Source organism: Delphinus delphis, chromosome 2, assembly GCF_949987515.2.
Source record: "Delphinus delphis chromosome 2, mDelDel1.2, whole genome shotgun sequence".
Lineage (NCBI taxonomy): Eukaryota > Metazoa > Chordata > Mammalia > Artiodactyla > Delphinidae > Delphinus > Delphinus delphis.
Window position 1 is genome coordinate 137,537,192 of NC_082684.1, and position 11,927 is coordinate 137,549,118.

General features: G+C 57.1%; 1 protein-coding gene across 1 annotated transcript; it reads left to right on the forward strand.

Annotated features, from left to right (window-relative positions):
• Window positions 1–369: 369 nt before the first annotated feature.
• Window positions 370–7,999, forward strand: IGDCC3 (immunoglobulin superfamily DCC subclass member 3). The gene is made up of 13 exons (XM_060003725.1): window positions 370–512; window positions 874–1,004; window positions 1,451–1,588; window positions 2,892–3,050; window positions 4,289–4,454; window positions 4,721–4,968; window positions 5,160–5,324; window positions 5,895–6,086; window positions 6,240–6,344; window positions 6,797–6,935; window positions 7,095–7,111; window positions 7,229–7,314; window positions 7,597–7,999. Exons 1-13 carry the CDS (start codon window positions 370–372, stop codon window positions 7,792–7,794), a joined length of 1,887 nt encoding a protein of 628 aa, XP_059859708.1. The 3' UTR covers window positions 7,795–7,999.
• The last annotated feature ends 3,928 nt before the right edge of the window (window positions 8,000–11,927 follow it).

The following is an 11,927-nucleotide window of genomic DNA, read 5'->3' on the forward strand; positions in this document are numbered from 1 at the left end:
GGGGAGCAGGCCGTGGGAGCAAGGCTTTTCTCTGACTAGCCTTCGTGGGTCCGCAGCCCAAGATTTCCGTGTTAGAGGTTTATCCAAGAATTTGTCCAGACCTTTCTCAAAGTGTCCCAGCCCGGCCTATACCATCCCTTAGGGGGAGATGTTTCCCACAGGTAGGAGGCAGGGTAAGTGCCGATGTACCCCCAGCAAGCTGTGCCCTGCACCTGCCAGCTCAGCTTGGGGGAAGACACCCTGCGCCCTGAGCCGGGGGAGCTCCAGGGCTCCAGGACACAGGCCCGAGGTCCCCCATGCCCTCTCCCATCCCCTCTGCACCTCAGCAGTGTGCCTTCCCCATACACATTTCCTTTTCTTTCTCCAGCCATGTCCGACTTCCACGTGCACCCTCAGGCCACCGTGGGTGAGGAGGGCGGTGTGGCCCGCTTCCAGTGCCAAATCCATGGGCTTCCCAAACCCCTGATCACCTGGGAGAAGAACAGAGTCCCCATTGATACAGACAATGAGAGGTGAGCCCCGGGTGGGGAAGGTGGAGGGATGACCAAGAGGCAGGCCAGTCCAGTGTCTGGGCCTTGAAGGAGGCCTGCCTGTGGCCTCCAGGGTGGTGTTTCTGCAACTTTGTTGAGACTGAGTATCTGTGTGGTTTGTGGGCCCAGATTCAACACTTGAATGCATGCGAAGATCTGTGTGATGGTTGTCAAGGCCGGAATCGCAGGTGCATCCACCTGTGAGAGTCCCGTAGTGTGTCTGTGATGACAGAAGTGACTTTGGGGTAGTGGCTGGGTCCTGGGCTGTGTCCGTGATGCTGAGTGACCCTGTGGCCAGCGGTGCTTGTGCTTGCTTATGGCTGACCGTGCCCTCCCGCCACAGGTACACACTGCTGCCCAAGGGGGTCCTGCAGATCACAGGCCTTCAGGCTGAGGACAGCGGCGTCTTCCACTGTGTGGCCTCAAATGTCGCCAGTGTCCGGGTCAGCCATGGGGCCAGCCTCACTGTGTCAGGTGAGGGTCCTTGGCCCTGTCTTGTTCTTCTCCCCACCCTCCAATCAGTCCCTCTTCAACTGAGCCCCAGAGCCTGGACAGCCAAGTGCATACAGAGCACCTTGTGAGCACAAAGTTCTGTGCTCTTCAGGGTGAGGGTTCAGGAGGCGTTCGAGGCCCCTCCCTGGCTCAGTTCTCCTTGAGGAAGCCCACTCTCTGCTTATGGGTGGTTGGGTGAGGGTGGCTCTCCCACCGCTGGAGGCCCTGCGGGGCCTGACCGCAGAGATGAGTGTGAGCAACGTCCTGGGGCCGCTGGCTTCTCCTTTCTACGCATGGGACCCAGCTTCTGGGCTGGAGCTTGTCTCCCACCCACCATGTCCTAGGCCGTGTATTGGGGGTGGGTGGGTGTGGTGAGGAGGTGGGAAGGGTCCCAGCTAAAGTGAAGAAATATGGCATCTTCCTCCCAGGCTCGGGCTCTGGGGCCTACAAGGAGCCTACGATCCTCGTGGGGCCTGAGAACCTCACCCTGACTGTGCACCAGACCGCCGTGCTCGAGTGTGTCGCCACGGGCAACCCGCGCCCCATTGTGTCCTGGAGCCGCCTGGGTGAGCCCCATCCTGCAGCCCCTGCCTCTCCCACCCCTGGGAGGGCCAGTCTCTTCACCCAGCTCCAGGGGGAGCTTGGAATCCTGTTTGTTCTCCGTGGGGGTCCGTTCTCTTCGAGGCCTGGGGAGGGGGTGGGTTCCCCTCTCCTTGGCAGGACCAGGGAGGTCCGCCTGCCCACTGCATTCTCCCTCCCTCTGTGCAGATGGCTTAGCTCCCCAGGTTACCTCGTCCAGTCCTGGCAGTCCTGTGCCAGCTCCCCTCCCCCATGCTCCCCTCACTCTGGGCATCTCCATCGGGCCCTCCAGAACCCCTCTGCAGCTCTCAGCACCCCTAGTCTCTTTCCGGTCGGGCTCATCTCTGCCATCTACACCCTGGCCATCCTCCCCAGTGATGCAATCCCAAACCCCTCAAAATCTCAGCCAGTTGTCACATCCTCTCTCTGGACCCCCCAGTCTCTAACCTGGCCCCCTAAATCCCCAGCCTAAATCCCTAGGCAGCTGAAGGAGAGAAATGAAAGGGTGCAGATGGGCCCACATTGTCTGAGTGGAAAGGTCACTGGGGGAAGGAGAGTCTGGAGGGGACGGGGTGGGGTCGCATTCACAAGGAGACTGTGCCACATTGTAGCAGCTGAGTGATCCGGGAAGGAGGGGGCAGCAGGCAGGATAATGGAGTAGATTTCACCACTTCAGGGACTGAATGGGGAGCTGTCTCCTCGCATTCTGACTGTGCTAATCTGATCCTGGGTGGGGGGAGGGCCCGGGGACTGGGAGAGGCTGGAAAGAGTGGCCTCACCATTAGGAGGAGCCCATAGGCCCTGCAAGGACCATCTGGTGCAACATTTCCCAAAGTGAAATCTGCAAGGGGAAAGAATGGCTTGGTGGTCTAACAAGTTTGGGAAACAGTAAACCAGATCCCTTTGCTACAGGACTTCTCAGAGCCTTTATATTAATGCGCATTGTGACAGTCAAGGAGAGGAATGGATATCTGACCAAGGAACTTTTTTCAGGAGAGACAAATCAAGCTGGGAAATGTCCGTGTAACCCAACCCCCTTACTTTCCTGTTTGAGAAACTGAGGGGAGGGGACTTGAAGGTCACCAGTGAGGCAGTGACAATGTTAGGATCAGGAGCCAGTTCTCTCCTGCTGGGTGAGAGTTTTCTGTGCTGCTCTGGCCGCCTCCACAATGCCATGTTGCTCAGAGGGAAGAGTCAAAGACAGGGGCTCCCTGGAAGATTGATGGTGGCCGATTCCAAGTTTGGACATTCCTGCACACCTACCTCCCTGACCCTCCCCTTCCCCTTCAGATGGTCGCCCCATTGGGGTGGAGGGCATACAGGTGCTGGGCACGGGGAACCTCATCATCTCAGACGTGACCGTCCAGCACTCGGGCGTCTACGTCTGTGCAGCCAACAGGCCCGGCACCCGGGTGAGGAGGACGGCACAGGGCCGGCTGGTGGTGCAAGGTACGGACCTCCCCACCCCACATTCCCTGCCTCATCGACATCCCTGGCCCAAGCCCAGTGCCGTGTACTCACCCACTTTCCTATCCTTGCCCTAACCTTGCCCCTGCCCCCTCTCCAGGGCCCCAGCCCAGGCCAAAGGCAGCAGCTCTGTGTCTCTCCCCCTCCCCCAGGAATGTGTATGTTGGGAATGCGAGGACATTCTTGGTCATCTGCCCCTCCAGGTGCCATCGCCACCCCCCCCAGTCATTTCCACTTTGTCATCTCAGCTGGTCTCCCCCACCTGTGTCACCCCCATGTGTCCCTCCCTCCACGTGCTGTTCTCATTCACACGTGTGGCACTTCCACGCTCACACCTGCCTGCACACTCTCAGTGTGTTTGTCATTTCACACTATCACACCCCAGCTCCTGACACACACACACACACACACACACACACACACACACACACACACACACACACACACACACACACACACACACAGAGCTGGCCTCCACTCCCATGGTATGTGGGGCCTCTGCAGCTGACCAGCTCATTCTGTCCATCCTCCTGCCCTGGGGCTAAACTGTCTCCGTGAACCGGCTTGGAGTCCCATTCTCAGGGGTTTTCTGTGGTGGTTCCCTCCCAGAGAGGTGGGAGAGAGGGGAGTTGGGAACTTAAATGCCCATTTGTTTAGCATTCCATGTGCTGTTAATCTGTCCAAATGGAAGTGATGGAGCATTTCATTTCTCTGGTGTTAATGGAAGTTTGAGGCTTGGGATTGGAGGAGAGTGGAATTGAATGTAGGGGTGAGGGGGGCTGGTCCTGAGGGCTCATCCGTCTCCCCGTCATTACCGGCCTTCGGCCCTAGAGGTGCAGCCAAACCTATTAGCACATTTATTTATTTAACAATTTCCTGAACAGGGAGCTCAGCTTGATTGCTTTCGGATACAAATGTCAGTCTTTTAAACAGTCATTAAAACGGAGTCCTCCCTTGGGTCTGCCTCTCTGGGGTGGAGGGACGTGAGGGCTGCCACCATCTCCCAGGGGCTAGGCTGGGGGTGGAGGGTGGGCCCCACCTGGAGGATTCTCCCTGGGGCGGGGTGGGTGTGTATGTCCCCTACCCACTTGTTCCCTGCAGACCTCTGGCCCTACCCTCTTCCCCTTCCTCAGTCCTTCACTCACAGCTGTCCCCTCCCTGTACACCTGACCCCTCGTGACCCTTATGCTTCTTTGTGCCCACCCCCGCCCCAACCCCAGCCCCAGCAGAGTTTGTCCAGCACCCCCAGTCCATCTCCAGGCCGGCTGGGACCACAGCCATGTTCACCTGCCAGGCCCAGGGTGAGCCGCCCCCTCATGTGACGTGGTTGAAGAATGGACAGGTGCTGGGGCCAGGAGGCCACGTCCGGCTCAAGAATAACAACAGGCACGTGTGTGGTGGGTGTGCCGGCGTGAGGCCCAGATGGTAGGAGGCTGTGCACCTCCTACCAGGGAAGAACACTAAACTGGGGGTCTGGAGACTTGGGTTTGAGTCATCCCAGGTCTGCCCCTAACTTGCTGAGAGATCTCAGACAAGCCTATTGTCTTCTGGAGGGGCTCAGTTTCTCCATCTTTCAAATGGGGAGATTTGGCCAACCTCCAAGGGATACTCCGGAAGGAGCAGGGGATCTGAGGCTCTCCCTCCCCCTGCAGCACCCTGACCATTTCTGGAATCGGCCCTGAAGATGAGGCCATCTACCAGTGTATGGCTGAGAACAGCGCTGGCTCCTCTCAGGCCAGCGCCAGGCTGACTGTGCTGTGGGCCGAGGGCCTGCCCGGGCCCCCCGTCAACGTGCAGGCGGTCTCTGTGTCGTCCACTGAGGTCCGCGTGTCCTGGACCGAGCCCCTGGTCAACACCAAGGAGATCATCGGCTATGTCCTGCATATCAGGAAGGCTGCTGGTGGGTGGGGCCCAGGAGGGCAAGGCTGCCTCTGCATCCCCTCCCTCTTACTTACTGTTTCTCATCCTCCTCGATCCCACACGTGCTGACCCAACACCTTCCCTCTTTCTCCCGGCTGCCCTCATTTCACCAGTGTGGGTAGGATTCCCTCATGTCCCTTTAATCCCCTGCCCTACCCTTGGCCTCCCCAGACCCACCAGAGCTGGAGTATCAGGAAGCAGTCAGCAAGAGCACCTTTCAGCACCTGGTGAGCGACCTGGAGCCCTCCACTGCCTACAGCTTCTACATCAAAGCTTACACGCCCCGGGGGGCCAGCTCAGCCTCTGCCGCCACCCTGGCCAGCACTCTAGGTGAAGGTGAGGTCTGGGTGTGGAGCACAAAACCACAGACGCTCAGGGTATTAGAGCAGAACCCCTGTGCACCGTTGTTCAGGTTGTGCACTGCACAGAGTGCTTCGCCCTGAGGCTGAGCCGGGGCTGGGTCTACTTAGAGGAAGGGGTGTCCTTTTCTTTTTTCTTTTTTTAAAAAACCTGACAACACTTTATTTCTTATTTTTTCTTTTTGGTTGCACTGTGTCTTCATTGCTGTGCGCGGGCTTCAGTAGTTGTGGCATGCAGTCTTAGTAGTTGTGGCACACAGGCTTAGTTGCTCTGCAGCACGTGGGATCTTCCCGGACCAGGGATTGAACCTGTGTCCCCTGCATTGGCAGGCGGATTCTTAGCCAATGGACCACCAGGGAAGTTCCAGGGGTGTTGTTTTCTAATTCACGTAAAGGTGCTATTTAAGCAAGCAGAGGCCCTGGGTTAGAGGTCAGAGAGCGGTCAGGCTCTGGGTGGGGGGGCGGTGTCTGGGTCATTGGTAGCAGGTGGAAGGGTAGAGCTTCAACCACCAAGTCCTCACATCTCGGCCTCCTTTTCCGCCCACAGCCCCCGCCCCACCCCCACTGTCAGTGCGAGTCCTGGGCAGCTCCACCCTGCAGCTGCTGTGGGAGCCCTGGCCCCGGCTGGCCCAGCACGAGGGCGGCTTCAAGCTGTTTTACCGCCCAGCAAGCAAGGCCTCCTTCACCGGCCCCATCCTGCTGCCTGGAACTGTCTCCTCTTACAACCTCAGCCAGCTCGGTGAGGCGGACACGGCTGGGGCTTGGGGAGCTGGGCGGGGGTGTGGTGCCTGGTGCCAGGAGGTGGTTCACAGAGGTCTTCTCCAGTTCACCCTGGGGACAGCCGCCTGGTGGGGCCGGGGGAGGTCCCTCAGCATCCTGGCTTTCCCCCCAGACCCCACTGCAGTGTATGAGGTGAAGCTGCTCGCTTACAACCAGCATGGGGATGGCAATGCCACAGTCCGCTTCGTGTCTTTGAGGGGAGCATCTGAGAGGACAGGTGAGGGCTGGGGATGGGGTCTGGCTAAAGACTGGCCCTCAGGAAGAGAGGTTGAGGGAGGAGGGGAGCAGGCATCCAGGGAAGGCAGGAGGGTAGAACAGTACATGCAGCCCTGGAGAACATAGGCTTAGACCTGAGTTTGATGTTTAGCTGTGTGACCTTGGGCAAGTTACTTAACCTCTCTGAGCCCCAGTTTTCTCCTTCATAAAACAGGGATAGTAATACCCCCTTTATAGAACTGTCTGGAGGGTGAAATGGTCCATGTAAAGTGTTATTCCTAGTATTTGGCACAAAGTTAGTGCTCAGTAACTGGTAAAAAAAAACCTGAAGGTTTGGCTGGGGTCCCATTAACACGGGCAAATCATATGTCGAGCAGCCGAGGGAGAAGTAACCCTCAAGGGCTGGGTGTCTGGGAGCCACAGCCCCCAACCTGCCGCTGCTTCCACCCCCAGCCCTGAGCCCACCATGTGACTGCCGGAAGGAGGAGGCCACCAACCAGACGTCTACCACAGGCATCGTCATTGGCATCCACATCGGGGTCACCTGCATCATCTTCTGTGTCCTCTTCCTCTTATTCGGCCAAAGGGGCAGGTGGGTCCTGGGCCAGGGAGAGGGGGCTGGGCCAGCATGGGGTAGACAGGCCTGGAGCCGGAAAACCGCAGGGGAGGCAGGATTTGGGGTCCATTGTCTCCATCCTTTTGTTCTTGCTCCTCCCACATCCCTCCCCCTAACTCTTGGCTCACCCCCTAGGGTCCTCTTGTGTAAGGATGTAGAAAACCAGCTCTCCCCTCCTCAGGGCCCCCGGAGCCAGAGGGACCCTGGCATCCTGGCACTGAATGGGGCGGGACGGGGAGAGCAGGGCCAGCTGGGCCGAGATGGGAAACATGTGGACATGAAGGAACTGGAGCAGCTATTCCCCCGAGCGGGGGCCATGGGGCAGCCCGACCCCAGACCTAACCCCAGACCCACGGTGAGTGCCCCGCCCTCCCCCGAGAGCCAACCCCCTCCTTCAGGCTCCACCCTCCTCACCTTGGTCACAAGCCTTGGTCACCGGCCTCCGCCAAGCTGCAGGGCTTCTCCAGGCACAAGACTGGCAGCTGGTGCTTCACTCTGTGCCCCCCGGGTCAGGCAGGGAAGCCTGGAGACTGAACCCCCGAGTGGGATTGGCTCCAGAGCCTGACCCCCTGGCTGGGGGCTCACGAGCCTGTGGCCCTCCTGTTGATGCCTGTGTGACTGGCCCTTTCCCCAGCAGGACCCCGAGGCCCCTGCCCTGTGTGAGGAGACCCAGTTCTCCATGCTGCCGCTTCAGGGGTTCGGGCTCCTGGAGGAGATGACGTCTGAGGCCAAGGCCCCCTGTGTAGGCCCCCTCGCTGCCCTGCCACCCCAGGACACGGGCCCCGGCCTCCTGAGTGAAGGACCAGCCGCCCTGCCAGCTCGCTCGGGACAGTAGTCAGTGTCCGGGAGGCTCTGGAGGGAGCAACCCCCCATTCTCAGGTCAAAGGCAAGATTTCTCCTGTCATGTGGGATTCGGATGGGGGCTTCCCAGCATTTCTGTCCTGACTGCTCCTCTGATTGTCAAGACTTACAGTAGCCTTGGCAAGGGACACCCTGCAAGGACCCGGAGGGGTTCCTGCAGGAGCCCCTCCCTTGGGCCAAGGCCCCCCCCAACCTCTGCCTGGTACCCACATGACTTGAAACTGAACTAACGTTTTTCTTTAAAAAAAGAACAAACTTAAAATTAAAAAAAAAAAAAAGGGAAAGAGAAGAGAGAGAAAGGTGAATTCGACTCCAAACATGTGCCCCTGCTGTGGCTGGGCCCCTGACACTGTCACCCTCCACGACTTGTTTTCTCAGGATGGATTTTTGCTGTTTTGGCTCTCAGCACCTACCTCAGCCGGAATGAATGTCCTCAGGGGAGTGGGGCCGTGGCCTCAGCCCCCCCGCCCCACAGAGCCCCGAATGTACTCCTACCTCGAGCCCCTTTAGGGGCACCCCCTCTCCCTCCCCACATTGTTGTCCAGAGTTTAGAAAAAAAAAAAAAAGGAAAAAAAAAAGCACTTCCCCATTTCCAGGTGTGAAAGAAAATGTCTACCTCGAGGCTCACTGGCTCCCGGGCCTGTGCTGTATCATTGGACCCTCCCTCCTGGCTCCTCACCAAGTGTGGGCTTCTCGGGGCCTGCAGAAAGAAAGATGGAATTGGTCAAAGAAAATGTGAAAAAAAAAAAAAGCCAAAAATAAGAGGAGAATTTGTTCCTGGGAACAAAAACTAGCCACTTCCCAGCACGCTCCCAGTGCTCTGTCTTGTCTGCCTGTCCACTCCCATTTTGACCCTCTCCACCAACTCATCCTTGACTGGGACCCCCAGGACCCTCTCTGCACGTGGGCCTTGGGAAGGTGGGCTGTCACCCCACAGCCTGCCTCCTGTCCTGCCCACAGAGCCGCTGGAACAGACGGGCCTCCGGAATGTACTGTGTGTGTGTGCAAGGGGGGGTCCCCAGCCCACTGTCCCTTGGGACACTGCCAGCTGGACCCAGCCCCTGGACAGTGGAACAACCGATGTCAGCAGATGTGGCCGGAAGCTATTTTTCTATAAGGTGTGTTTAAGGATTTATGTTCTTGTGACTTCTTGTTTCTCTTTTCTGTTGTGTTGTTCTTTGAAAGACTTAAAGGTGAAGAAAAAAAAAAAAAGGAAACAAATACCTATTTTTGGTTACACTCAGAAACATTTTTTTAAATAGCAGAAAGAAAACTTTTTTTAAAAGGAAAAAAATGTGCATTCCTTAAGTATGAGATTAGACCATAAAGTCCCTGACCCCCCCCAACCCTCTAGGGACCCCCGCCCCCAACTTTAGTGAATTAGCTGAAGAAGGTACACTTGGTGGTGTTTTCCTGGAAGACTGCGGTTTCATGTGTGTGGACTCGGGGAAGGTTATCGTCCCTTCTCCCCAGTACTGGGCCTGAGCCCAGGGCACCTCAGACCTCCCAGGCAGTGCCCCTTGGTCCCTGCAGCGACTTCTCTGCACCTCCTTTCATCCTGGAACCCCCTCTCCCAAGGAAAGTGTGGGTCTGGGGGAGGGGGGCCACCTGGCCTGTCTTGGGTTTTATCACACTCATTTTGACTGAATAAAAGTCCTGTTGCCAAAGTGGATCTCGGGTGTTTTGGTGGCTGTGTCAGGCCCTGGGGGAGGGGTGGGAGTGCTGGGATTAGGGGAGCCAGGGTGGTGAGCCAGGTGGACCCTGACAGGGTCAGAGCCCGTGGGGATAACAGCAGACCCCGGGGTACTACTTACAGGCACCGTGCATGCAGGGTCTTCTCCACAGGCGGGGAGGCTGCCTAGGTCCTCACAACCCCCTGGGAGGTCGATGTTCTAGTTATCATCATCTCCTCTTACAGATGATGAAACCGAGAAGGGATAAGAGAAAGGAAGGAAACATCCTGAATCTCACACTGCCAGTCTCAGCAGGATCAGAGTTTGTGTCCGGGCCAGGTCGCCAGGTTCCAGAGTCTGCAATTCTGACCACTGCTTGTGCCTCCTTAGCTGGCAGTGAGGGATCCGAGACCAGTCCTTCGGCCCTATAGTGTCAGACCACCAGTATTGAGCCAGCTGCTGGGCGGGGCTATATGCTTTTCATGCACTGTCTATGACAAAGGACTGTTTTCCTCCCCATCCTGAAGTTGAGGAAACTGGGGCTCTGACTGGGTGACTGTCTTCAGAGCACACAGCCAGACCCCTGGCCAGCCCTCTTTATTCCTCCCTGTTCTCTCTTCAGTCCAGGCTCCTGAAGCCAGGTATCTGAGGCTGCCAAGGCTGAGGATAGACCACGAGAGACTTGGCTTAAAGGTGTTGTGCTGACAAAGATCAGGAGGTCTCAGTGGGCCTCGAGCTTAGTAAGAGGCAATGGTGTAATGCAACTGCTTAGACGGTCAGTGTCCCCTCTGCTGCTGAAATGGAAAGCCAGGGCTCACCCCTGGGAGGCTCTGCAAGTCTGGAGGGTGGGATTCTATACCCAGAGGCATCGTTTGAGAGGATAGTGGTTTGCAAGCTGGGTTCTCCAGCTCTGACTAGGGGCCTGGGGGAGCCTCCCTGCCCACCCTCACCTAGAGCAGCTCTATTTTTACCTGTCTTAACATGTTAGACTCCACGTGAGATTTCATTTGAAAACAGGATACTGCTCCCAAAAGAAACATTTGAAAGCCCCTGGCCTGGCTCTTCTGGAAGAGGCCAGAAGGGGTGGTTGGGGCCGATGTCAACCAAAAACAGTGATGGCGCTGTGGATGCTGAGCTGAGAAAGAGAATCCTGAGACCGCCATGGTACCTGTCCAGAGTGTTGGGGGAAGCGGTTGATTGATTTTCCCAGAGGAAAGAACTAAGTCCACATGTAGACATAATACCTCACCTTTCTTTACACAGAGCTCCACAAACACAGAAATTGTTCATCAACCTAAGCCGTCCAAGGACCACCTGGGGAGGTGATGGGTTGTCATGTGGTGGAGCAGACAGTGAGTGGATGGGAGAGCAGACCAGGTAACTTCCAGTGCCCCTGTCCCTCCAGAGTCCAAGATGGTAGTACCTCCCCCAGGGAGGGAGGCAGAAACCTTTAAAAACCACCTAATATGACTCATGTAGATGTATGCAAATTGCACACAAATCACATGCAAATACAGGAAGGGCCTATCCTAACAAGGCCCTGAACTAGGCTACGGTAAAGGGAGAAGCAGGGTTCCAATTAGGAAGTTTAGCAGAAATTGGTATCAGCTGAGTGGCCCAGCTGGAATCTGGGTCCTGAGGTCTCAAACGATCCAGCAGCCTCAGGCTGAATACCGTGCTCCCCCCTCAACACATGCGCGCGCGCAGACACACACACACACACACACACACACACACACACACACACACACACACACACTGTCTCTCTCTCTCTCTCTCTCTCTCTCTCTCTCTCTCTCTCTCTCTCTCTCTCTCTCTCTCTCTCTCTCTCGTCTTTGGGCAGAAAGCAGCAGCAGCCAGGGCTTGCAACCTGCTCCAATTACCTAATGCTCTGTAACAAAGCACCCACGTCAGTGGTTTAACCTAACATCTCTTCTGCTCAGAAATCTGCAGTTTGGGCAGGGCCCAGCAGGAATAGCTGTCTCTGCTCCACTGAGGCAGTTTGAAGCCTGGGGGCTGGAATCATCTGAAGGCTCAATGGTCTCACGTCTGTGGCTGACGCTGGCCCTCGGCCCCGTCACCTACCTGTGGCCTCTCCATGGGCCTGGGCTGCCTCACAGCCTGGTGGTGGCTGGGAGCCAGGGATCAGCGTCCTGAGAGAGAGAGAGCCCGGCGGAAACTGCCTCATCATTTAGAGCCTTGCCCTGGACGACCCACAGCGCCACTGCCATGTTCTGTTCTTGAGGAGCAAATCCCTAAGGCCAGCAGATTCCAGGGAGGACAGTTAGATTCCACCTTTTGATGGGAGTAGAGTCAAAGATGTGGACATGTTTGACCACGGGACCACTTTGGGGGGACGGGTGGACAACAAATGTGAACTGGGAGGTTGGGCAGTGGGAAGGCTCCCCACCATGGCCCTGGGGTGTGATGGGAG

What these genes read in the sequence shown, in the direction of transcription:
- IGDCC3 (XM_060003725.1), top strand. Translation starts at nt 370, where the DNA reads ATGTCCGACTTCCACGTGCACCCTCAGGCCACCGTGGGTGAGGAGGGC. An exon ending in TGTGTCCTGGAGCCGCCTGG is followed by an intron (nt 1,589 to 2,891) that starts GTGAGCCCCATC and finishes CTTCCCCTTCAG; the next exon opens with ATGGTCGCCCCATTGGGGTG. An exon ending in GGGAGCATCTGAGAGGACAG is followed by an intron (nt 6,345 to 6,796) that starts GTGAGGGCTGGG and finishes TTCCACCCCCAG; the next exon opens with CCCTGAGCCCACCATGTGAC.